Raw genomic sequence first — 25,968 nt, 5'->3', positions numbered from 1 at the left:
AGACCCTGCTAGGGGGGTAGTACTTTTCAAAGGTCCCGGGCCTGATTGGTAGAACTGCAGCGTTTTTATTCCGCCCGCCATCCACATTAACATCACACAAGTGTGATTCACTTGATTTCTCTTTCTTTCATTTGTTCTATCTTTTTTGTATGTGTGTGTACTTTTCAAAAGAAGAAGCTGTGATTCTCTTGATTTAGAAGCTAATAACAGTAGTCTTCTCTCAGCCCACCGTGAATGCGTCTCTACCAGTGTTACGGTTTTAAAAGTGACCCTGTAAACTGGAGACCTTCAGCTGAATGTAACAGTGTTTGTGGAGTTTACACAGCTGTTGAAACACAGAGGGAGTTTTAAGATTCAATATCCTCATCAGATTAGTATTTAATGATCGTCTAAAGACGTTTATGAGGGATGCATCGGGGGGAGTAAGGGGAGGTAGAGCGTGCAGTCTAACCCAGCAGGTTATCAGGTAAAGGAGCAGTTAGATTTTGTAGAAATGAATAATGATGTCACTAAATGTAATCAGGTGAAGTTGTGTCCTCTACCTGCAGGTTGTCTCCTATCCACCAGTAGAAGATGGTAAGGTTGGCCTCAGTGGGGAGAACGATGGCCGTCAAATTGACTTGTTGGTTTCTGCCAGCGATGGGAACAACCTCCAGGTGAACCTCCTGTAACGGAGCTGCAACAGAACAGAAAGCATTTTAAAAGCCGACAATTTTACCACACTGATTTCAGGTTAAATTCGAACTGAGTCAAACACAACAAAAGTGCTCCAATTCATCCGAGCACAAACCTGATTTCATCTTGATTTAAAAAAAAAAGGCTGAGCGATAAGTCTTCATTATCAGCTGTACACTTCAAAAAGACAACAACTCTTTGAGTTTCAAGGCTGCACAAAGACAGAGCTGTGATATCAGAGTGCATATAGAAGATCCTCAAATCCCCAGTGACTGCAGAGAAATAGATTTGTCTTATATGATCAGATCGATCGTCAGACTCAGTGGGAAGCGGGGAAGTATTTTTACCTGGGAAATAAAAAATGAAAAGTTATCGCTGAAGTGAGATTCAAAGCTGTCTCCCGAACAGCAGGGGGGGAGTATTAGAGAAAGTCAGACGTATCAGAGAAGACTGAACCGGCTGCAAAAAGATGTTTTCATCATTTTTATGTCGTGTTGATAGAAATGTAGGTCGAGTACGAAGCGTGCCGGCTGGAGATGGTTTCTGTCTGAGGGCTGAGACTTTAACTCCTGAAGACTTGATTTGATTTGAGACACAAAGGTGTAGAGCTGAGGGGATCTGATGACCCATAAAATCAAACAAAGCATCATTTTAGTGTGTTTTTACCATCATTAATAATTAATAAACAGAAAAAGTGTAAAGTTGAGGAAATGAGCTGTCTTTTAAATTAACAAAATTAGAGGCCTCATAGCTTCTCCTTTACTGAACATATTACTGATCTTTTACTTGCATTTTGAAACACTTCGTCCTATTTCTACATATTTGGGTGTTAAGATTGCCCTTGGGATGATTTAACATAACCCTAAGGGCCAAAAAGTCGTCCCTAGAAAGTCTTGGTTTTGGCCAACAACAAGCTCAGGCTACTGTTTTCACTCTCTGACAACATCTGAGAAAGGTTTCCTCCAGAGAGAGGAACCAGAAACCACTCCATCACTCTTATCAGAGCCACCAGACTCCGTCCACGCACACACAGTCACTTCAGACTCTGAACACACAAGCTGCTCAGGTAAGAAATGGATCCCAGCTGTCTGGTCTGAACATGAGAGACAGTCTCAGAGGCTGACCTGTGACTTGGATGAACATGGTGGCCTCGTCGTGCCCTGCCATGTTCTCAGCCATAACTGTGACCTTGTACACTCCTGGATGTTCGTAGCGATGCTGGATGGGCTCATCGGTCACTGTCAGGTTCTGGTAGATCGCCCGGACCCCGTCGCCTAGGTCCACCTGGTACTTGGTGCTGCTGGTGTCGCCCTGTTAGGAGGACACAGGGACTTTCAGCCAAAGACACAGAAGGAAAAGAAGAGCTGACGACAGAGCGGCTTTTACATTACCTGCTCCTGATGGACGATGAATGTGATGTCATCACCGGGCGCCACGGCCAGCATCTGTCCTTTGATGCCCACCTGTAGTCCTTTAGGGGGCAGCAGAGGACAGTTGTGCTGTTTGGCGCTCTGCTGCTTGTTGAGTCCACCTTCACACGTGTTGGAAATTACCTTCCTGTATCTGAGATACAGCAGAGGACAATATGAGCATGAAGGCGTATTTTCAGAACTCAGAAGATAAATATCAATCCATGTTTATCCACATTGAGGATGGAGCTGGAGTCAGGTGAGACATAGCTGCTGCTATAGGCTTAGACTGTTGGGGAAACTGACACACTGGGATCCTGTCTTTCCCCCTCTCTCTCTCTCTCTCTCTCTCTCTCTCCTGTCCCATTAAAGTTACCATAGACCTTTCTGGAGTCCCTGAGCTCCCTTGTCTCGTAGGTTCCTCTGGATCTCTGCCGTAGACGGTCTGCTGTTGTGGATGTGCCAGACTCCAGCTGCTACAACTACCACTATCCGTCCCCCCACTGTCATCTCTATCTCTCTTCATCTCCCTCTATCCCTCTCTCCAACACGGTCTCAGCAGATGTGTGTCTAACATGAGTCTGGTGCTGCTGGAGGTTTCTGTCTGTTTGTCCTTGCCACTGTAACTTGCTAAATGTTGCAAAGTGCTCTGTTCATGGTGGATTAAGATGAGATCAGACTGAGTCCTGTCTGTAAGATGGGACTGGATCTTATCCTGTCTTGATGTTGGGTCTTTGTTAATAACAGAACATAGAGTACAGTCTAGACCTGCTCTGTTTGGAAAGAGTCTTCAGATAACATTTGCTGGGATTTGATGCTATTTAAACAAAGATTGATTGATAGCAACAGTAGGCAGGCCACACTGGTATTAAGATTAACAATGACGTTATCATGCCGAAAGAACTTTAAAAAAAATTAGCTAGACTCAAATTCCTATAAATAAAATCGGTATGTGTCGGAGGTTTAGTGCACGTGTACAGACCCGGTGCTGGACTCGTAGGTTTGTCCTAGATGGCAGTCTTCAGGTGGTGAATCTGGATCGTGCCAGAAATCAGCGAAGCAGCGTTTTCCTTCCAGCTGGGACCGTTCAAAACCATAGTCACTGCACGCACACGCACACGCAGACACACACACACACACACACAGCAGTATCTTTAATGAGCAGTAGTGTGATGTAAGTCTGATTCTATATGTTCCTCTATCTGTCTGTGGACCCACCAGTTGAAGTCTTTCTCCATGCATTGACAGGGTTTGGAGGTCAGAGCCGAAGTGTAGCTCTTTCCTTTGATGCAGAACGCTGAGTCCTTCCTTTTTCTGAAGCTCCTCTCCTGGCCCATAATGCACTTCTCTCCCTTCAGGTAATGGAAAAGTAAGAGTTCAGTTTCTGACACAACCACACAAGGACACTCTCTTTGTGAAGGTACATTACCTGTAGGTCTGTGAGCTGCCAGGAGTCGTAGTCCGCCTCTGTGCACTGACGAGGGAAAGACTGCCTGAAGTCCACTTTGACCAGCTCCCAGTCTGACCTGTAGCTGATGTGACCAAACACTCTGCAGACACACAGTGGACAGAAAATCAGCAAATCACCTCACGTTACATCCCTTCACAGGTGTCGATTTAATCCATATCAGATGAGCTTTTAAGGTACAGACTGCTATCCACACAGCAGCAATTTAAAGTCATCAATTAAACCATGTGGACAAAAAATGATGCAACTTCTGAAAACGTGTGTTCCTTCAGTCGTACGCAATCGAACAAGTACACAACGTACGAGCGAAGCTACAGCAGAGTAATCCAGGACAAATCTTTAACCAACAATTTCACACTTCAATATGCTCCTTAATATACTCCTCTGAGGTTTAGACTTGATGCTTCATACAACACATTTCTGTCTCCTGTCTTCATATGAAGCAAGATCATTTGAGTGTATTTGCCAGCAGCAGTCAGTCAACGTGTGCTTTGTCCGTTAGTATAAAATTTGTACGATATCTCAAAACTAACACCAGAAACGCCAGGATTTTAAAAACACACAGGGATTTTACTGAAACTATCTGTCTTACTGCAGCTTTTAATGTATTCCTTATCCTCTACATACGCTGCACTATATTCTCTCTGCACACAGTGAGAGGGCAAATGAGGACATTTCACAAATTGTTGGAACAAGAAAGAGCTCCATTGTGCTTCCACGTGTTAGTTTTTATCAGGATGATACTGAGTATAGGCTGAAGCCTCGCTTTGAGCTGAATTTTTGTTTCCCTTTCTTCTCATCCGTTCTGAATTTTAGTGAAAGCTATGGCTTGATGACTTAAAATCTAAAATTAAATCCCTCTCTATTCAGAAGACTCCCCAAGTCATCAACAATCTTTTCTTTTCACCCGACAGCTGGCTTCTCTTGTTTTGGTTCCTCAAGTTCTAACAGTGCTAGAGACTGGTGACCCCCGCAGCGTGCAGCACAGACCTGGAATAACCTCCCACATATTATAAGACAAGCCCTACCTCTGTCAACTTTTAAGTCCAGACTAACACCATTCCTCTTTTAAGCTGCTTACACTACTCCCTAATGGATGCAAACTCATTTTTCAACCTTAGTTTTCATTCGTTAACTACAAACTTTTGACATTTTTGATAAACTTTAAGGATTTTCTTTTAATTTATTTAAAGAGTTTTAATAAAAAAATGTATCTAATTGTATTTTCTTTCTTAATCTTATATTTTAAAATATTTTATGTTTTAATGCTTATTTTTGTTTAATATCATATTTTAAATTGGTTATTTTCTGACAAGGTATTGCCTCATGGAATTAAGCTGATATTGGATCTATTAGATAGTGGGCTGCAGGGCACCCTGCGGGCCTGTCAATAGGTCTGAGCCAGCTGTGGGCTGCAATGCTATTTTTTTTCTAGGCTGCATAAACATTACACAGAAATGACAGCGTGGACAAAGGAGACATCAGACAGAGTGATTAAGCAGCAGAGGAACTTATAGCAAATTGAAAATGTGTGAATATGTTGATACCATTTTCCTGTAATGCATGCAATGAAAGTATCTAGATTGTTTACCTGTTTACTGAGATACACAGACAGGAAGAAGAGTATATGAAAGTTATGGATAACTGTGGAGCTGTGGGAGGAGGTTACACTACCGTAGTCTAAAACTGAACTCAACACAGAAAAGATTCAATGTGTGAGTCTTAATCCTTGGGAGGAAGTTCTGAGATGAATCGAATGATTAAAGGTTCATTTTGGTTAAGACAAGATCAGTTGTGATTCTGTGTCCAGCGGGACAGTAAGACTGCAAGTTACGGACTTCAGAGCAGTTAGTGGGGTTGATAATTTAGATTAATCCCTACTAATTTAAATAAATAATAAGACCCAACACTGTTTATTATGTACGTTAAGTTACAAAAGCACAGAGAGAGAGAGAGAGAGAGAGAGAGAGAGAGAGAGAGAGAGAGAGAGAGAGAGAGAGAGAGAGAGAGAGTACATCAAACATAACTGGCTGCACAAAACATTTTAATGCTTCTACAGTGTTTGCTGTATGTTTTTAACTCTGTCAAGCGCTTTAAATTGCTTTGTATGAATGGTGCTTTACAAATAAACTTTCCTTGCCATGCACACGCAGCAACGAACCACTACAAAATCAGACATTAGAACAACACAAACGACAAGACAGCCAAACAACCCTAACTTTACATCGGAGAGGCTCGAAGCAGAATACAAGTGATCCTCATTTAGGCTGTCGCAGTGAGAGGACATGCTATCTTCAGATGCTCAGGTGAGTCTGTGTGCACCTGTGAGTGACTAAAAGCATTACAGCCTTCTACATATAGCAGGTGTGCAGAGAATGAACCCACCTGAACCACCCAAGTGACGCTATCTCTAATCTGTGACCTCAGGGGTCAAAAAGGAAGTTAATAACTGATGACGTGTTTTTCTATTTAGCATGGTTTTATTAGAAACTTTTCTACTACAATGTTTAAAATGATGGATGAAATATGAAATTTGAAATCATTTGTATATTGTATATTTTTTTTGGAAGATACCCCCCCCCTCGGTTGTCCTGGCCTCACTCTGCTGCCTAATCTGATGTCATCATTGGATGCTCCAACACAAAAACAATCTCTGGAGTAAATGTGATGATGACTCCTCTGAGAGGAACAAATACACTATAATGCAGCAAAGCTTTGAGAAAGTCTTTGTTTCCTCCTCACAGAGCGACCGTTTCCTCTCCTCACCAATAGATGGCAGTGTTGTACAGCTCTAAACACATGCTGTCTTTATTCCTGCACTCAGCCGTCCTCCCTCGTGTGTCAAAGCAGACTGATGTGACACAAACTGGCGACTCTGATACATGTCGCTGTACCAAGAGAAGAGTGGCTTTTGTCACGGTGTTGGCGTGCGAGGTGAGCATGCTATCGTTGTCGCTGATGTTGCTGAGGGGAACTGATGGATGTTTTCTCTGTTGTATCACACACACACTGCTGTTTCAGCCAATCATCCTGTGCTCACCTGGGAGGGTTTGTCTGCTGTTCCTCAGTCTGTCTTCAAGCGCCACCTTTAGTGTCATGGGTTTGACTTTTTTGAGTTCACTTACATTACAAAGAGTCATATTTTCACACCGGGGAAGTCCAGATTGTTACAGTTTATCTTCGTTTTAAATGTTAACCTCTTGTGAACCCTCTGAGACCTGTCTCAGGCACAGTAGACTAAACATGGCAGAATCATCATAATTTACCTGGAGATGGAAATCTTGTTTGGAATATAAACCTCCTGATCATATTGGATAAATAAATGAATGAAACTGAACTATGTACAGTAAATATTTTGATGCAGGGCTCCTCAAAGATAAAAACATGGATTGCAAAAAAAGAAAATAGAGTGATTTTTAAAAAAGTAAAAACTATGATAACTTGGAATAAACTGTGAGATCTACCATGATTAAAAAGACTTAAATAACATTTTGTAGAACCTTGTGTAGAAGCGCACCTGCCCCCCTTGTGGTGGATATGAGTGTTACAACAACAAATGCTCACTTCAGTCATGAAGGCGGGGCAGAAATAAATATCAGAAGTACAAACCGGGTCACAATAAGTTTGTTGAATCTCAAGGCTTCCATATTTTACTCATCAAAGGTTCAGTTAGAGTACCATCTGATAAATTGAATATCTTTCTGTCAGCAGACTTTTATAACAGCTGGATTTGAAGTTCCTCATGTGCTCTTCGGTAAATAGAGAACGGGAAGTCTTTTTGGAGCAGTTTGAGCTCAATAATGCTCATAAATTAGATTGAGATAAACAATTTAGGATAGATGATCAGGATAAAAGCATGACAACTCTGTGGTATGAGACCTAATGTTTCTGGGAGGATCTACTTTTAAGATTAGGCTTCAAACTCTCCTTTTTAAAAAAGCTTATAGTTACAGCTGGCTCAGACTGGGACCCGCTCTTAGTTCTGCTGCTATATAGGCTTAGACTGCCGAGGGCACTGGCATACTGACACACTAGGAACCTATCTGACCCCCCTCCTCCCAACCCCTCGATCACTTACTTCAACTCTCCCTGTCCCATTAAAGTTACTGACCAAAGACCTTTCTGGAGTCCCTGAGTTCCCTTGTCTCGTAGGTTCCTCTAAGTCGCTGCTGTAGACGGCCTGCTGCTGTGGCCGTTCCAGACTCCAGCTGCTATGGATGTGCTGGACTCCAGCAGCAACAGCTAGTACTACTTCTACTATTTGTCTCATCACTATCATTACTAATCTCTCTCTCTCTGTCTCTGTCTCTGTCTCTGTATCTCTCTCTCTCTCTCTCTCTCTCTCTCTCTCCCTCTCTCTCATATTCTCCTCTATCCCTCTTTCCAACCCCAACTCGGGGTTGGCAGATGGCTGTCTAACATCAGTCTGGTTCTGCTCGAGGTTTCTGCCTGTTCAAAGGAAGTTTTTCCTTGTTGCTGTAACTAGCTAAATACTGCGAGGTGCATTAAGGTGGATTAAGATGAGATAAGACTGAGTTCTTCTGTCTTGATGTTGGGTCTTGTTAATAATTTAACATAGGGTACGGCCTAGACCTGCTCTGTTTGTAAAAGTGTCTTAAGATAACGTTTGTTGTGATTAGGCGCTATACAAATAAAGATTGATTGATTGATGGTGATGAGACCAAATATAATTTACAAAAGTCAAAGTAGTGTAAATTAATTATTTATTTATTTATAATTTAAAAGGACCATGCATATTAATCAACACTTCTGAAAATATGCCAGAGTTAGCCAAATGGCTAGTTTACATCCGTAGTCCCTTGCCAGATGTTAAAAAGGCTCCCTAAAAAGATCAAGATTAAACAAAGATAAAATAGTGTAGAATAAGATCAGAATATTGTTTTGATTCTAACGGAAGCTAACTGTTTCACCTCACCTTACGATCTATGGTGTCACCAAGCAGAAGCTAAATGTGCTAGAACTCTTTTCTGTGGATTGATTTGACATGACGTGTGATCAGTTTGCCTCTCGTGTTGCTCATGTTAGTGAAAGTTAATAACCGTTATCAAAGTGTTTTGACCAATCAGAATCAAGCATCTTACACAGCCAAGAGATCAGTAGGAAAGCCAGGTAATGAAAATGGTAAAGTGTATAACGCAGACTTCGGGTCAATGAAGAAAATATAAAACATTTGACGATTCGTCGACTAAAGGAAGAATCTGACGAAACAGATTCTACTAAACGAATCCTTGGTTGGGGTCACCTCTATCGGAAATAAACGTTTTTGCCCCAGTGTCAACAGGAAGAGGTGAAATGATGAACAGCCGACTCTGCCATTCAGAGTAAATAACTGTACTTAACAAGATAACAAGGGGTTTGGACTAATCAGAGTGAAGTGTTAAGCTGGGTAATACAACTCTGCGTGCTGCTGAGTCACTGCCAGTCTCTCTCAGTCTCACTGTTAGTCCCAGCATGAAAAAACAAACTCTTCTGCTCTGTTTGTGCTTGAATCTGCAGTCTCTCAGTTAATTTGGCTCTGTTTATAGTCCTGAATAGCCACTCAGAGCTTAAAGAGCTCTATTAGTGGACAAACAATCACTCCAATCAGCTGAGTGCAAAGAAAACAACATTCATTAAGAGAGGGAAATGTGTTCCTTTAGTTTTTCTCATTAAAACACAGAAGGTGTTTGTTAGTCCTTTCTCTGGATGGGATCAGACGCTTCTTTGAGGTTAAATTTGTTCCTCTGTTTTTTATAATGAAGGGAACAAAGAGAGTGGAGAAGCAGAACAAGCAGCATGAGCAGTCAGAGCCCACGGAGAGTCCATCCAGTCTCTGATATCTGACCAGCTGTCATTAGTATGAGTGCTGGACCATCCCACTCCCCCACCTGTCCTTGGTGCTAAGTCACTGCTCAAAGACTTCATTATAGGATGGCAGGCAGCGCCGTCAAAAATCGAAACGCGGTGGCGAGGAAATAGACCCTGGCTAATCTGTCAGACACGAGCTGCCCTCAACACTCCTCCTTGGCCGTCGACCCTATCTCTGCAGAGCCAGATGGGCGACGTGTATACGCTGTGTGTGTGTGTGTCCAACCAGAGAGTGTGTGTCTGACACATGGCAGATAATGGCAACTCTAAGTCGAGCCCAGACCGCCTGTCTGTGTGCGGGTGTGTGTGTCCGTGTGTGTGTTTGACCATCTCTTTGCCCTTCTCAGCGGATTACAGCTGGAAGCCGGCGTTATCTCGGAGCCAGAGCTGGAGTCTGAGATGATGTGACAAGTCTCAGTCCAGCTAACTTACTGATGGAAAGATTGGGAGCGAGACAGAGCAAGAGACCTTATTCCTCAAAGATAAAGATTTCTGAAGCCTCCATCAACTTTTGGAAGCTGCTGACATTTCGTCCCAATATTCAAGATTATGAATTTTAACAGTTTTCACGAGGAAGGATTGGCAAGATTATGATTTGTGCTTCACCAGAAATTCAGTACGTTACTGAAACATTTTCAAATTCAATATAATAATTAGAAGTCTTCTGGGGCTGCTGATAACACCCTCAGAGCCAATCATATTAAATTAACTCTGCTGTCCTAAAACCTGAACCACAAATATGGAACATCTCAGTCCTGGTAGGGTGAAAATCTAAGCCGATGAGGGAGAGCCTTTAACCTGCCTTCTGTAAAATGGCCAGCAGGGGGAAATTCAGCAGATTTGGAAATAATGCAGTTGTTGTCATTTTTGGCTGGTTATGAAAAACACTGGGTGTCTATTTGGGACCTAAAAAACAAACCTGACCATCAGCAAGCAGATCGACTTTCTCTGTATGATAATTTGCAAGGTCCAAAATCCTTGATGGGGCGAAGGTGTTGCTCAAATTAAATTATCTGCAGACGACGGAAACCACTTTTTCTTCTGGTTTTTGTAAGCAATATTTCAAAGAGTGATCCTTTTTATTTAAGTTATATTGTTGGGCTTTTTCATGCCTTAATTCTGAGAGGAAAGGACAGAGTTAAGAGTGGGAAACAGAGAGAAAGAGCGGGTGTGACCATAGACTATATAAATAATGGACGTAGTATCCGGACGTCATCCATTTGTTTCTGAAGCGCTGTTTTGAAGCCAAACGACGGCGGGAGCCATATTGGAAATTCTGAAGTCAACCTAACTGCTGTGTGAGGCTTTGAGCCTCCTCGCCAACAGCTACAGTGTTCCCGCCTGTCAATCAAGTCAGTAATGGAAAACTCGTAATCTTAATATCTTCTAAATTGCAGAGTTATGAAAAAATTCACCCCTGGTACAGTGTGTGCCGATTGAGAAATGAGCTATCCAGGCTACACTTGTTTTTTGTACCAGGTTTTAAACATGTTTATTTCTTGCTGTAAAGATTGGCTTTTTTGAATGGGTGTGTATGTGCTTTCCAGTACCAGCAGAGCCAGCCTCAAGCGGAACCTGCTGTTTTCAACACTTCCACATTGGCTTCATTTCTCGCGGCTGGAGGCTGCTTTGTCCTGACCTGCAGAGGTCTCCAGCTCGATTCCCAGCCACGAGCATTTGCTGCATGTCTTCCTCTCTCTACTCCCCACATTTCCTGTGTAACTACAACTGTCCTATCAATAAAGGCAAACATGCCCCCCCAAAAAAACGTTCTCAGGTTGTCTGTAAGTTGTTCCAAATAGACAACTCAGTGGTTCCTCACAGAAACTTCTAAGTTGATACTGATTTTACTTTTTTGTGTGCGTTGAATTCTCTTGGTCGAATAAACATGGAATCAATAATTTCTATCGATAAGATACATAATTCCTGATCAAAGGATTTGACTTAGTGACAGACTGCCAAGAGCTGATCTACCATGGTTCATTTCTGTTCTACTGTACATAATCAATTGGATAGCCCACTCTGACAACTGATATCTGAGTAACGATAAAGGGCAAGACTGCTGCAAGAGCTGGACTGACAGACGAGTAACACTTGAGTTTACAAATAAAGAGCAGAAGAACAGAAATAAAATGTCAGAGTGGAGGAAAGCCCGACAGAGAGGGAGTCCAGAGGGCAGGTACAGGTCTCCTCTCCCATTAACCTCTGCTGCAATCTCACCCTCAGGAGGAGTGAGAGGACGGCTCTGCAGGAAATCAGCAGCGAGGGCAGCTGGAGTGCTCGCACCCCAAAATTGAGTCCCCCGCTCCAACAGATCGAGATGGAATAGCTGTGATGGTCCAGCTCTGTTGGATGTACTGAGGCAGGGCTGCCCTCTATGACCCTCTTAGACAATTTATCAGAGCCAATCACAGAGCAGGGAGCGTGAAGAAAGGTGAAGGGTAGGTGTAGAAGTTGAATCTGTCTAATTTACCCTCATGCTTGGAATCAATCTGAGTGTTTCTGCTCAGATTACAAGTTTCAACACCTCTGAGGATTAATTTAAAGTCACCTTTATTCACTTAATAAACAGCATTACTGAAACTGAACATTTCTCCTGCTGAATTTCTGATTTCACTCACGTCATAACCAGAGTCTCGTCTCCCGGCTCGCTCAGGAGTCCGTCCACGAACACAGAAGTGCTGGTGAAGTTGTGAACCGTCCATGTCCGTCCTTCATCGATACTGAACCTGAGGAGAAGCAGGCAAACGTTCAAAATAAGCAGCTTCAAGAAGAGACGTGCTTTCACAACACTTCAGATGGAGACATCATCGCGTATGCAACAGCCTACTCTTCAATGTACCAAACATCGCACGCTGCCCTGTGTCTGTGCTGCCTTTTTGGTGAGCTAATAGTTTATTAGTTAGCTTTCTTGCTACAGCTGGCAAGTAGAAGTGAAAATCAAAGGTCAGCAGAAATACATGGATTTTATTTAAGGTTTATTTCATGCTCTAAGAACACAAGATGGTGAAAACAGGATGAGAGCAAACACTCATCAGGAAGGAAATGTCAGCCCATAAAAAGTTCCAAATTCACGTATTATCAGACATCTCTTTGCAGAGTGTCTGGATGGGATGATTTGTCTCCACGACATAGTTTATTTGTTTGAGAGGAACAAAACGAGCCATCTGCTCTGCTTTATTCTCTGAGCTGACGACTCCTGCAGTCAGCAACGGCGGCGTCGCTGGGTGGATGTGACTGTGAGATGGAGAGGGATCAATGTGGAATCGAGCAGTGTGTCGTCTGCGCTGCAGGCTGTGTGGGATAATGATGTGCTAACAAGGACTACAATGTGATAATCAGCAGGTAAACAAACAGCGACACAGAAACAGAGCGGATACACCGAGACTCTGTGGTTGTGATAAAGGCTTCTGTGCTCTTCAAACAAAAGAGTTTGTCAGATTGTCAAACAGCTTCCTTATTCTGCTCTCCACGGACCAATCAAACAAGAGAGATGAGAGCTTTAAACTTTCTGGATGATGCATCAATTGGTCAGGTATACGACGTGGAAACATGTACAGAGCTTTAAAAGCTGTCTTTATTCATGCTCTGCATAACTTCTGTGAAGATAGGTGGCACCATGGAGGGGTTTGGATTAGCTCAAGGTACCCCGGTTACAGGCATCGCGACCTCACAGCATCCCAAAGACATTTCTGAGATTTAATTACATTTTGAATAAAGTTCTCTGTACGTGTGAGTCCTATATATGTCTATTTAATTCAAAACTCCTTAAAAAGATATGTTTTTCTGATGAAAAAAAAAAATCGCGAAGCCAAATCATATTATTAATTTCAGCCAATTGCGCTGCACGCATCAAACCTTTGACCTTATGTACACATACTTAGTGTTTGAGCACCAGTTTGAGCTTGTTTAGCAACAGTTTGTATCAAAATGGACCGTTTTGTATTCCATAAAAGCCTGCGCAATTAAAAACAGCAAAGGAGAGAGATGGTGATCCAGTTATGGTTTATTCAGGTGTTGTTTTATGGCACTGATGCCCAGGGCTAAGAAAAGTCCGAAGATGAGGATCTGGATTTTCTGTTGAGGAACCAGGCATTACCAAAGATTACGGAGATCAGCTGTGAGGTTCCAAGCTCTTTGAAAATGTCCATGCATTCGCGTTCAACCATAACAGACTATTTCATTATGGAAACATGAATTGGTAAGTGCGTATTTTCCTGGCTGTGTTGGCATTCGGTGGTCACTTGTTTGAATTCCTGAAGGCCAACTTATTTCTATGTGTTGCTCATTAATATCATGATGAAGAATGTAAAACTGTTGATTTTGTTTTATCTCTGAGCAAAAATTAGATGTATAGCTTGTGTGTGCAGGCCTGTTACTGGCCAAGTTCAATCAATCTTTATTTCTACAGTGCCAAATCCCAACAAATGTTATCTGAAGACTGTTTACTCAAAGAGCAGGTCTAGACCGTACTCTATGTTCCATTATTAACAAAGACCCAACATTAAGACAGGATAAGATCCAGTCCCATCTTACAGACAGGACTCAGTCTGATCTCATCTTAATCCACCATGAGCAGAGCACTTTGCAGCATTAAGCAAGTTAAAGTGGCAAGGACAAACATCCTTTAACAGGCAGAAACCTCCAGCAGGAAGAGACTCATGTAAGACAGCCATCTGCTGAGACCGAGTTAGAGAGAGGGATAGAGGGAGATGAAGAGAGAAAGAGATAATAGTGGTGAGATGGATAGTAGTTGTAGCAGCTGTTTTTTGCCACGTCCTTGAACAGGCAGAAACCTCAAACAGAATCAGACTCGTGTTAGAGACCATGCTGGAGAGAGAGATACACAGAGTGATGACTACACAGTACAGGTAATAATGGATGCAGGGGGGTGTTGGGGTTGAAAGTTTGGTGCAGGTCAGCAGTGGCTGAGACCAGACATCCTGCAGCTTAAATAGACCACCTCATTGGAGGATACTTTGTCAGGTGATGTGAAATGCATAATGAGTCGCTCTGTGTCTCCAAGCTCAGTTCTCATGGATGAAGTTGTAGTGGGACTATTAAAGTCTCGGTGGGAGTTTTCATGTGGTGTTGATTCTGGTGCCCCCTCTGGGTGATGTCGGTGGTGTTTTCCATTATCACCCTCTGTGGTAAAGATGTAAATGAACATAGATCTTTTTAATCCTTCTTTTCTTTGTTCATCTTTGATCAGGATGCAGAGTGGTGAGTTTGTGTGTCAGATTATTAACCGTAATGTAATGGCGACTTAACTTTGTAAACTCTGATTCATTACCGTTAGTTAGCTTAGAGATGTACCCGCTGCAGGATTCTGCTCTCTTGAGTCTCTGCTGTAGGATCATGATGGATAACACTCATGATTTTATTTCTTATGTAAAACCATGCAGGTACACAAACTGCTGGCCTATCTGTCTCTCTTCTTACGTGATCACAAATCTGATTGGTTGGAAGGCCTTTGCAGTGCTGAAAACCAGAGTGAACAGACCCCCCAGTGTCTCTCACTGCTGACATCAGAGTTAGTTTAAAGTCTGGAGTGTGTTACCGACGATGAAGGTTGTGCATCTGCATGAGACACCGCCTGAATTGGGAATGAGATCAAGCTTGTCTGATAGTGTTGATAGCAATTATGAAGATACGACGATGACATTTAACAGAGTCGTTGAGGAGAGGTCAGGACTTTCTCTCGTCTTCACGCATGGTCATCCAGAACAGATGTCACAGATGTTCCTCCTCCAGATGATCTGACGCTGAGAGACTTATGCAAACATTTGTCTGAGTCATCTTGAAGTTTAATACCTCTTGAGTAAATCTTAAAACCACCCGTTCGTTCTGCAAGGTATCAGCTGGACTACGGCGGCCTCTCACACACCGACGTCCTCACTCACCCATCCATCCAATTATGTATATCTCATTTCCTGCTGCTAATACCCGAGGAGTTATTAGAAATGGATGGAGCGATAACCCTGTAATCAAATAGATTAGCGCTCCAAAGTTATAATTATGCTCCATGCCACACATCAGCCTTAACTCCACTCCAGCAGAACCATGAGGAAACCTAAAACAATCATAAATCATAGACGTACAGAACGCCGTCCTGTCCACGCGCTGTGCTGCAGTGGCATCTCATTTCTCAGCCTGCTGGCTTTTCTTAATTAACTGATATGGATGCATTGTGTGAGTTACCACCGGGTGAAAAAACTCCTCTGACTTTGAGTGATTGGAGGAGAGGTGCTGGGGAATTATCTGAAATGATTGGAGTGTGTGTGCGTGCATGAACCGTCGTGAAAAGTCAAGATGTTTTAAAGTAGCCGTCAGAGAGACATTGATTCGATGCACACAGCTGTAGATAAACCTTCAACACATGGGGACATCGTGTAGCTATTAAGAAGAGTCAAAGGCACAGCACAGTCTGGGGAAGGCTTGTTTCAGGACATGAAGAATCATACATCTTAATTTTGAGACTTAGTGAAGGAGTGTTTTAGGTCAAGAGGAGTCTCAGCAGAGATGAGGACTCACTTCTTCTCTGCACTCCTCTCTTGGACGATCAAGTCTTCAGACTCTCTCTCTCTTGCTGTATTCTTCTGTTTTGTTTCTCTACTCCTACATTTTTCTGTCGTTTGCCTTTCTCCTGTCTGAAAACCAAGCCGTGCAGAATTAAAAAAGCTCTTATTCTTAGAAGAAGAACAGAGACTAGATCTTAGATGAAGAAAAGACAAAGCTTTATCGTGACGTCTACTGGGTAGAAGATGCTGGAGCTTTAACCACCCTGTTCAGGATGTCACTATATCGTCAATTTCACGGCACTTCAAAATCAGAAGTGTCTCGATACCTGTGAAGGTATGAAACGATGAGTCTCCTGAAGGGGAAAAAAAAAGAGAAACAGAGCGGAGGGATGTGGGAACTACAGAGACCATCATCCCATGCAGTGTTCATTTTGGCAGCTATTTCAGATTTAGTTTTAGTCTTTAGACGAAAAAGCCTGTTAGTTTTAGTCACATTTTGGTCTTTTCAGTCCTTTACAGTCTAGTTTTAGTCGACAAAAACTCCAAACATCTTTTTTGGTCCTGAGTGAAAGTGGAAGAAACCAGACAGTTTGTTAGCTTGTATCTGGATTTTGTTCTCTGATAAGCTTCTTGAATTCCTCTTTTTTGACGAAGAAGCAATTCTTATGTGTAGGATGAGATTTTTGTGAAGTTCTTGTTTGTAGATTCTTATTATTCTCAGGTTGATATAATTTGCATAATCTGAAAGTGTATTTAAAGCAAGGGTTGGTAGCCATGGAAATGAATTTGAATGTAGCATTTCCTCAGGACTCCGTCTAACCCCTTCGCCGCTCAGAGCTCCTCCAAAACACCGCCCCCGCTCACATGCACCAGTGCCACTGATACGCGACCATATGATTGTGACTGATTCAAAACCGGTCCTCAGCACATCATTTATGTTTTGCACTACATCAACTCATGTCTAACACAGTGGTAAGAAAGCACTAAAACATTATCATAGTGAAAGTTAAAAACACAAACAAACATGAAATGTACACGCAGGAGGCGGGCAGAACAACAGGACAGGATTTGATTGGTTTCATAATTTGGCTCCTGATGGCAGGGATTGGTTGGTGTTTTCCCAGGTTTACTCCGGCTGTAGATGGCAGCTTTTTTTCAATCTTTTTAAAGAACCCATTATGTATTGATTGCCATCGGGACATAAGGATCATTTTAACCCATATAGCAAAAAGTGTATCGAAATCTGACTACCAACCCCAGCTTTAATGATGTGTATAAAGTTAATCGTTAACGCAGAGTTGACACAGTGTTGACTAACGACTCTGCTTTGAGCTGGTAGGTTTTGAGTTTTCTTCAGGGTTGCTGTCGATCGTTTTAACTGTGTTTACACTCCTTTCCAAATGACTTAAAGCAATGCCTACCTCTCACCCTGCTACATGATTGGCTGTTCAATGTCGTCTTCTTCTTCTGTCTAATGTTGGGTGGCATCTAGTGTTTAAGTGGATCCACTGTTTCAAGACCCCTACCTTTCTAGTGGTAGTGGAATGTAAATACAAGATTAGTTGTATTTATATTGAGAAAAAATGATATCATGATAATTATCGTTATCTATTATTGCCCAGCAATAAAAAATAACCTTCCAGAAAAGAGCGCCAGCGTAACCATAAAGTTTCAGTTTCACAGTAAAGATGTTTACAGCAGCTGATTACGGTGTCACATGGAGACGAGTACTGACAAAGTCCTAAATCACTGTGTGAAATACTGGACTAACATCTCCTCTCAGTCGTAAGCTGCTTGGCTCGGGGACGATGCTTTCTTACTCTGCACCGCTGAAATGTCCTCTCTATTACGGAGCAGTTTAGGGGAGAGAGAGAATTATTGAGGGTCATGAAACTCCAATGAGAGGAGAGTTTCTGCTTCCAAAGGAGAGTTTGGACGCCAGAAATTCTCCACACCTGATGAGGTGAAAACATTACGCTCACTTTGTGTAATGAAGTGTTAAAGAGTGAGCTCATACTTCACACAGCTCTCTCTGTTCTCTCTCTCACTCTCTCTCTCTCTCTGCAGCACGCTTTAGTATGAATATTCATGTCTTCACGTCTTTGTTAGAAAGGGTTAGAGTGGGATTCAAAACCAGACGTGTATAAGATATTTGTTATTAATGGATACAAACATGTAAATACTTGTTTATATATAGGCGAGTGTGTCGTCAGGACTCCTGTTTCCTATTTAGAGATGGTTTTAAAAGGAAGCATGTGTCTGTAGTACACCAACTCATGGAAAAACAATCCAACTGCAACATACTAATTAAGAGCATCCCTCTGTTTTGTTAAAATATTTAATAATCTTGTGAGGCTACAGATTCAGCTTCTCTCTCTGTCTATCTTGGGGATCATCACACTGCTATGTCAAAAGTGACACTTTAAACCCTGCTTGACTGTAAAACCTGAATATTCCTGCAGGAAAACGTCTAAGAGGATGCATTTAAAGGCTCATTTCTACATTTTGAAGGCTCCTTTAAATGCAGCGTACAGATGAGTCCTACTTCCCCCCGGCTGCAAAGCATCCATCCCAAACACACTGTGATGCTTTGTGCACCAAATCAAACGAGATGGCAGATTGTGGAGCGGTCAAGTAATACACTGTTATAAATTTGTGTTTGTGTATATTATACAGTGATACAATTGTCTTTAAAATTCTGGTTAAGTTATATGATGCGATTTTAGCTTCTTAGCTGGCAAGCTACCTCAGACGCAGGTTAAACATCGGACATCCAACAGATTCGTCTCTGATCCGCTGCCGTCCGGCTCCATGCTCTCTCGTTTGTGAACACCCACCGGAGCAGCTGGAGTCATGTGACTGAGGTTTTCCTGTGGTAATTACTGAATCAAGAATTCTCCTCTTCCTCTCCTCATCCATGTTGTCTTTATGGTCCTCTGAAAACCTCTGACCTGTTGACTCCAGGCCTGGCTCCGCTCATCATGACGGTTTGTTGTCGTAGTTAAGTGAAATATGATCTGGTGATAACACAGAGTGTTTTATTCTGAAAATCAACTGGATGTTTTCATTTTGTTTTGGTGCCTGACTTCCTGATCTGCTCTGTTGAGATTTATGTGTCATGCTCCGGCACCGGCAAACACAGAAGTTTTGCATATCTGATACAGAGGGCTCTGACCTGCCGGATCAGAGACGCAGCAGGAACACAAAGGAGTGGATCCAGTGGAAGTTAACACATATACTGGAATAGAAACCTATCAGATCCGGTGCTGTGACGGAGCCGAGACGGAGTGGACATGGATCTGGTGGAATTTGGCCGTAAGGGTGTAAAGCTGGATCCTTCTAAGGAATCTACCGCTGACTTGTGACCATAGGCTGTAAACATGTTTATTAATGCTGCAAAGATCGTCTTTTTCCCATTCATGTGTATGTGACTTCCGGTACTCCCGGAGCCAGCCTCAAGTGGATCCTCGATGAACTGCGGCTTTTAACACTTCCGCATTGACTCATATTTTTAGACCGGAGGTTGCCGATTGCTTGTGACACAGGTATAGATCATATGAAAAGATGGACGATGTGACAGCTCCCCAAAGATAGAAGCCAAAACTTCCACAGCTCCCCCTGCTGACTGTCTGCAGTATAGACCACAGAGTCCTTCTCTTCCATGTTAACAGATGGGATTTGTGTCAAACTATGAATTAAATCACTTGTTTAATAAGTTGTACAGATTCTGGCACCAGAATACGCCACCAGAAATAAGTGTCGGAGTCCATCACGGAGGTATATTGGCTTTGTCTTTTACAATGGAAGGGGAAGGCGATGCGTCGTCCATATTGATATATATTTTCAATGTATGAGACGTCAACATCACGACAAACTGGTGCATCAAAGACACCAGAATACGGAAAAGAAAGTGTTTGATAGGAGGAGACCTGACATCCTTGTTCGCTGCTGTGGAGCATTTTGGGATATCGATTTATCTGAGGGAGAAGTGAAGGACAGCACTCTGTAGTCTCTCACAGGAGACGGCTGAGCACCCTTCTGAAAGGTCATTTGATCTGGCTGTGTGATAAATGTTTCCCTGACTGCTCCCTTATCTGTGGATTCTCATTATTTCATCCTTATTTATTAAGGTCGCTGAGATAACATCGTGCTGAGCTTGAAACAGTGTGTGTGAGCTGTGAGGAGAGAGGGAGATGATCTCTGGTGATTCTGAAGGGTACGGTGCCGGACTCTGGAACTAACTGATCTTTTCCTCTGCTGCAATACTGATCAGCTGATGTGGAGCTTTGAAGCATGAACTAACACAACGCAGGCGTGTGAGGAATCAGTTCTGTGGGTTACTTCATGCATTGTCAGTGAGGAAAGCTCATATTTGTATGATTTGTGTGACAAATATTATTTAGAACAACAAGCAGCAGAGGAGCTCGGAGGCAGTGGAGGATTATAACACAACAAAGAAGGCCGGTTAACAGGATGCTTATGGCTACAGTTTTTTTACCTGCCAGGGTCAGAAAGAAAAAGTTCTCTCAACCAAACGTGTGTTTCTCCATCAGGGAGCAAAAATCAGACTCATCCTGTTTGGAGGTCTTTCATTAGCACGTCTACAGACATGCAGACATTACAGAGGTCTTACTTGAGGATCTTCAGGGGAATCGAGGTGTCCTTTATGGCCACAATGACTCCACCGTGGTCCAGGTACAGGATGTGATGCTCCTCCTCAAACACCTTTAAAGAAGTCAAACAAAAAGAAAAGCTTGAAACTGTTATGAAAGATGAAAATCTAAAACTGAACAGTCCATACTTTAGAGAAAGAAGACAACTGGACTGATCTAACTTTCATGAGAGCAGGTGCTAGGTGGTCAGGTGGAGAGAAGGTCAGGAGTTGAAATTAAAGGAGAAGAAAGTAAAAAGAAGAAGCCATGGAGGATGTACTTTACCTGTTTCCACGTCTTCCCACAGTCTGAGGTGATGTACATCTCCTCCTTGTACTCCACAAGCTTGGAGCCAAGGTTACCTGGAAGACAGGTGAGGAGATGAAAGTTTCATCAGGCATGGGGGCTCATGTGGGGCGTGAAGAAACAACAACAGATCCAAAAAGAGAGGAAAAAGAGCACTGATAGTAAAACAAAAATGGATAGGAGTCAGCCAGGTACAGGATTTGACCCTTTATGTCTCAGTAACATGAGTCATTGTGTCACATCATTGTCTCGAATTAGTTTGAACCGATAAGAACACATTAAAAGTATTAATGACACAAAGTATAAAAAATAAGTATTTTTGTATGACCTGGACTTGTCTTTAAATGTTGATGTAGTCTCTTAAGACTCTGAATTTCAACAGAAATGTATTTTATTTAAGGTCAAGAGTAACACGAGATACAGGTCCTAAAAAAATAGGAATAGAAAAAAAAATGTTGGAATCGAAGCAGCACAGGCCGAAATGTCTTGACCTTTTATACAAAGTTCCTTAAACAGTGGATCCTACACCTCCACTAACACAACTTAATATCTGATATCCAGCCAAGAAGGCTTCAAACTCCTCCTCCGCTTCTGTCTCAGCCTGAACCAGAATAACCATGATGTCATCTCAGAGCCAGAACTGTGTCCCGTGTTTCTAACCTATTGCCTCCAACATTCGCTTTAACCTCACCATGCTTATCCTCCTCTCTCTGTCTCGAGTTTCTCCTGGCAGAAACAAGCTTCCACCCCACAAACACACACACACACACACACACACACACACACACACACACACACACACACACACACACACACACACACACACACACACACACACACACACACACACACACACACACACACAGAAGAAAAGGATGACCTCAATAACTTGTTTTCCCCGTGCACAAACAAACACGGTGAAGTATTCAATAAGTAAAATCACTGTTGGCTCAGTGGAGTCCTCTGTGTGTGTTGGAGTGCTCAGGCATGAAGAACTGTGGTTTTATCCTCTATACATGGATCAGACACAAAGAACACTTGTGTCAGAGGTCTGCTCGAGGTAGATGAAGGATCAGGAGGAGAGACACTGTTTAACTCAGTCGCTCTGTTTACGTATAATAAATGTAAAGAGTGACATCCATCCATCCATCGATGCATCTATCCATCAGTCCATCTATTCATCAGTCCATCCATAAACCATTCATCAGTCCATCCATCGATGCATCTACCCATCTGTCCATCCATCAATCCATTTATTCATCCATCCGTCCATTCATCACATTGTCAATCAATAACTCTATCCATCCATCAATCTATGCATCTATCCACTCATCCATCAATGCATCCACCCATCCAATTATCGATCAATCCATCTACCTGGCCACAAATTAATCCATCCTAATATCTATCCATCCATCCATGCATCCATCCATGCATCCATCCATCCATCCATCCATCCATCCATCCATCCATCCATCCATCCATCCATCCATCCATCCAGATGAGGATCCAGCTTAGTGTCCAGTCCCATCATAACTCATTAATCCTGATCTTAATAAATCCCCCCCTCATTTTTAGAAACACCACTCCTCTGTTAGAGCCACTTCTTCTAGTTTCTCTTAAGCCAGTTTTGAGTTTCAGAGTTTGGGGCGTCATCATTTCAAAGGTAATCCTTCTGATGCAAGCCGCCCACACAGCATCTGGAGTGCTTAATGAACATCAGGTGGAGCGAGGGTCACACAGACTTACCGGCGCCCATGATGAGACCTGGAGCAGAGTCTTTGGTGTGGACCGTCCCTGACACGTAGGGGTTGTCTGCCCAGCGCAGGTGGAGGTGGAGATGACAGTCCGGCTGCAGAACAGAAACACACACACAGAGAGGACTTAATGTGAAAATTTAAGTGTCAGTATGCGCACTGATCCTTCTTCTGAGAGGATGTTTGAAGTAAATTTGAGCTAGAGTATCACTTCAGCGAGACGTCAGGTGAACTTCAGGCCCCCACTCTGTCATGTTTAATGAGTCTTACCACGCAGAAACTTGATAATCCTGCTGCAAATACAGCTCAGTGACGGGGATTCAGTGCTGTTAATCAAATTTAACACAGAGTCGGGTCTCTAATGGCGGCTAATTCTTTTCAAATGGAAGAATAAAAGTGGACTTAAAGAGGGGAAGAGCAGATCTTCATCTTGTTTCTTTAGTTTTTATTAGCCAGAGCTGAACTAAAAAAATCACTCAGCAGAGGATAATGTTTTACTTTCTGTTGGAAAGAGCACTTTGAATTCCACTTTGAATTCCACTTTTTCTCCACGTGGACTCTACTTATATACTTAATAAGGATCATTTTGTTTGAGAGTAACGTGCTTTTATGTAAAACACAGAACTGTTTTCATCTTTGAAGCTCACCAGACTCCAGCGACAAAAACAGCAACTGTTGCTGTTACTGACTCATCACTGTTTTTATGATGCAAACATCATATCTGAACAGGACAGACCATTTAGTGGTGCTATATAGCAGAGTTTCAGTAGCAGGACTACACCCCACGCCTCTCCTGGCTCTCTTATAAATTCTCCAATTCTGCACCCCTCCCTCCCTCCCCTATTCTCCCTTCTTATTTCTTTCCTGCTACATAGGGCTCTTAAAGGGGGGGGTTGTTGTGTCTGGGAGCTAAAGACCCAACATCAAGACAGGATAAGATCCAGTCCCATTTTACAGACAGGACTGAGTCTGATCTCATCTTAATCCACCATGAACAGAGCACTTTGCAGCATTTAGCAAGTTACAGTGGCAAGGACAAACTTTCTTTAACAGGCAGAGACCTCCAGCAGGACCAGACTCATGTTAGATACACATCTGCTGAGACTGTGCTGGAGAGAGGAATAGAGGGAGATGAAGAGAGAGACAGAGATGATGCTTTGAGAAAGTCTGACCTAACATGAGTATTAGTGTAAGTGTTAACTATAATCAGAACATTTTAAAGGGCATTAGTTTGCCGACAGAGAGACAATACATTTAATGTAAGCATTATCAAAAAGTAAAAACTGATGCATCAAACACTGAAAACTAATGAAAACAAAATTTAAATTGATAATAAAGAGTTAAAATCAAATAAAAATAAAACCTGATTAAGATGGAAACGGTTATATAATTGCTAACTGGGATTGAAATGAATGAAAGCTTTTTCTAACTCCCTTAACAAGCCTTTAATTTGCAGATTATTTTGTGGATTACTTTTCTGCAAGGTAACAAACAGATTGTTAATCTGCAGCCAGATGAACTGCGATGTCATCCCTTTGAGCTGATCTCTGTCGAGTACATCAAAAGATAAAGCTAACAGTTTTAACCTGATACATTTGTTAGCATATCTCTGGCTTTGCTGAGTAGGTGGCTTATTATCGTGTTTGTAATAAAGCTGTCTCTCTCTCTCTGAGCCACAGAGGTGAATAAAGAGAGCTGAGTTCCATTGCAGCGTTGTTATGCTGAAGTATGGATTGCGAGGTCAGTATCAGCCGTGTGTGTATCAGCGATGGTAAACAAGCCTGGAGCTGATGGTCGTGTCTCCCTTCAAACATGTCAGCTGTGTGGAGTGATGCTTCAAATAAAGAGTCAGATTCTATCTCTCTCTCTCTCCCTCTTCCTCTCTCTCTCTCTCTCTCTCTCTCTCTGTCTCTCTCTCTCTCTTTGCGATGTCTCCTGTGCAGAGTGATGTATGGATATCAGACACCAGTGACTCATTGCTCTTCGCCGTCTCGACCCGCGGTGGCAACTTTTGACAAGACGAATGGAAGAGCTAAGCAGGCGTCTCACACACATTCCTCAAAGTGCAATGCTCATCCCTCATCTTCTAACTTTGTGTTCATTTTCTGAACAACCTGGTCGACAGGTCCCCAATTTTGACTGATTGTTGAGGTGAAAGATTGCTTCTGCAGCTACAAAGTTTGAACACAATGCCTTTTAAAAGTGTTCGCAGCTTCCCCTGTTCACTTTGAATTATCACAGCATGTCAATAAAAAGTTTGAGTGAGTTTCAGACTTCTTTGACCCAGTTTAACACCAGCTTGTGAAATATTAAATGTAGATTTGTGTGCATGGACAGAAACTTTCCTTTTTGTCTCGTCAGTCAGCACAGATCTCAAACTAATGTGTGTAACAGGAATGATGCAGATCAGCCAAGTTGCAGTTTGCACCCATCCAGACTTTCACTCATTGGCTGAGTTTGTGCAAACTTTAACAAGTCAACTTGTTTCTGGAACACGGCAACCGTCAACAGATTCAGGTCAAAGCTGTAAACAAACCTGTCACCTTTGTATGACGAGCTTTGACTTGAGTTGTGGAGTAAATAGAGAAGAGAAGGAGGAAGGTGCTTACTGCTTTACAGCTGACTGGCTTGCCGTTCATGTCCGTGGTGGGCGGGGCCAAAGGTTCCCAGTCTCGTCCTTTGTTATAAGTGATGAGGGTTGTCACTTTGCCATCGATCTTCTGATTGGCCAGGAAAACTCCTTTGATTCCACGAACCTGAGATGAAACAGATTGTGCCAGTGTTATAATAAATATGTTAGCTGGTCTTTCAAGCAACGCCTTTTTAATAAATGCATCAAACTAGATACTTCAGAAGGGCTGACTCTGTAGTGGTAGTTACACATAAATATCTCTGTGTAGAGCTGGCTTTAAGTAGTGAGCGTAAGCTACTGGTCATACGAAAGATTCAAAGACATTAAGAAGGTCAATAACCAATAGATGTAGTCTCTTAAGCTCCCAACAAGAAGTAGCAGATCAGGAAGATAGCAAACAAGGACTCTTTGGCCCAATCTCAGTGTCCACACCCAATTACTCACTGACTCTGAGGCGTGTTCCCGCTAAGTCCGTGAGGGTTTAGGACTGTCCCACTGTCAAATCTTCAAGTGTGTAAGGGATCCCTCCGACTCTTGAGCCCTTTATGCTCCCTTTCCGTAAGTGGGCATTTTTGCAGACTTAGCGTATTGGAATTACCCATAGTTCATAGCATTTTGATGTGAAACACGGGATTCCCAGGGGAAGAAATTTACAAGAAAAAAGTTTGCCTTTAAGTATA

The 25,968-nt window shown here is 42.5% G+C and overlaps 1 protein-coding gene across 3 annotated transcripts in view; it reads right to left on the bottom strand.

The window, feature by feature from the left end:
• sorcs2 (sortilin-related VPS10 domain containing receptor 2) overlaps positions 1–25,968 on the bottom strand; it is a 361,633-nt gene that overhangs the window by 11,663 nt on the left and 324,002 nt on the right. For all 3 annotated transcript variants that reach the window (XM_034676218.1, XM_034676219.1, XM_034676217.1), the window contains exons 10-20: positions 25,266–25,412; positions 22,649–22,751; positions 20,879–20,955; positions 20,575–20,666; positions 12,042–12,149; positions 3,514–3,634; positions 3,303–3,436; positions 3,067–3,186; positions 2,067–2,238; positions 1,800–1,986; positions 543–676 (exon numbers count right to left, since the gene is read on the bottom strand). In XM_034676218.1, coding sequence (XP_034532109.1) covers positions 543–676; positions 1,800–1,986; positions 2,067–2,238; positions 3,067–3,186; positions 3,303–3,436; positions 3,514–3,634; positions 12,042–12,149; positions 20,575–20,666; positions 20,879–20,955; positions 22,649–22,751; positions 25,266–25,412 — 1,395 coding nt within the window. The remainder of the gene's footprint in view (positions 1–542; positions 677–1,799; positions 1,987–2,066; positions 2,239–3,066; positions 3,187–3,302; positions 3,437–3,513; positions 3,635–12,041; positions 12,150–20,574; positions 20,667–20,878; positions 20,956–22,648; positions 22,752–25,265; positions 25,413–25,968) is intronic.

Source organism: Notolabrus celidotus, chromosome 23, assembly GCF_009762535.1.
Source record: "Notolabrus celidotus isolate fNotCel1 chromosome 23, fNotCel1.pri, whole genome shotgun sequence".
NCBI classification, from domain to species: Eukaryota; Metazoa; Chordata; class Actinopteri; order Labriformes; family Labridae; genus Notolabrus; species Notolabrus celidotus.
This window is presented reverse-complemented; position numbering and strand designations above follow the sequence as displayed.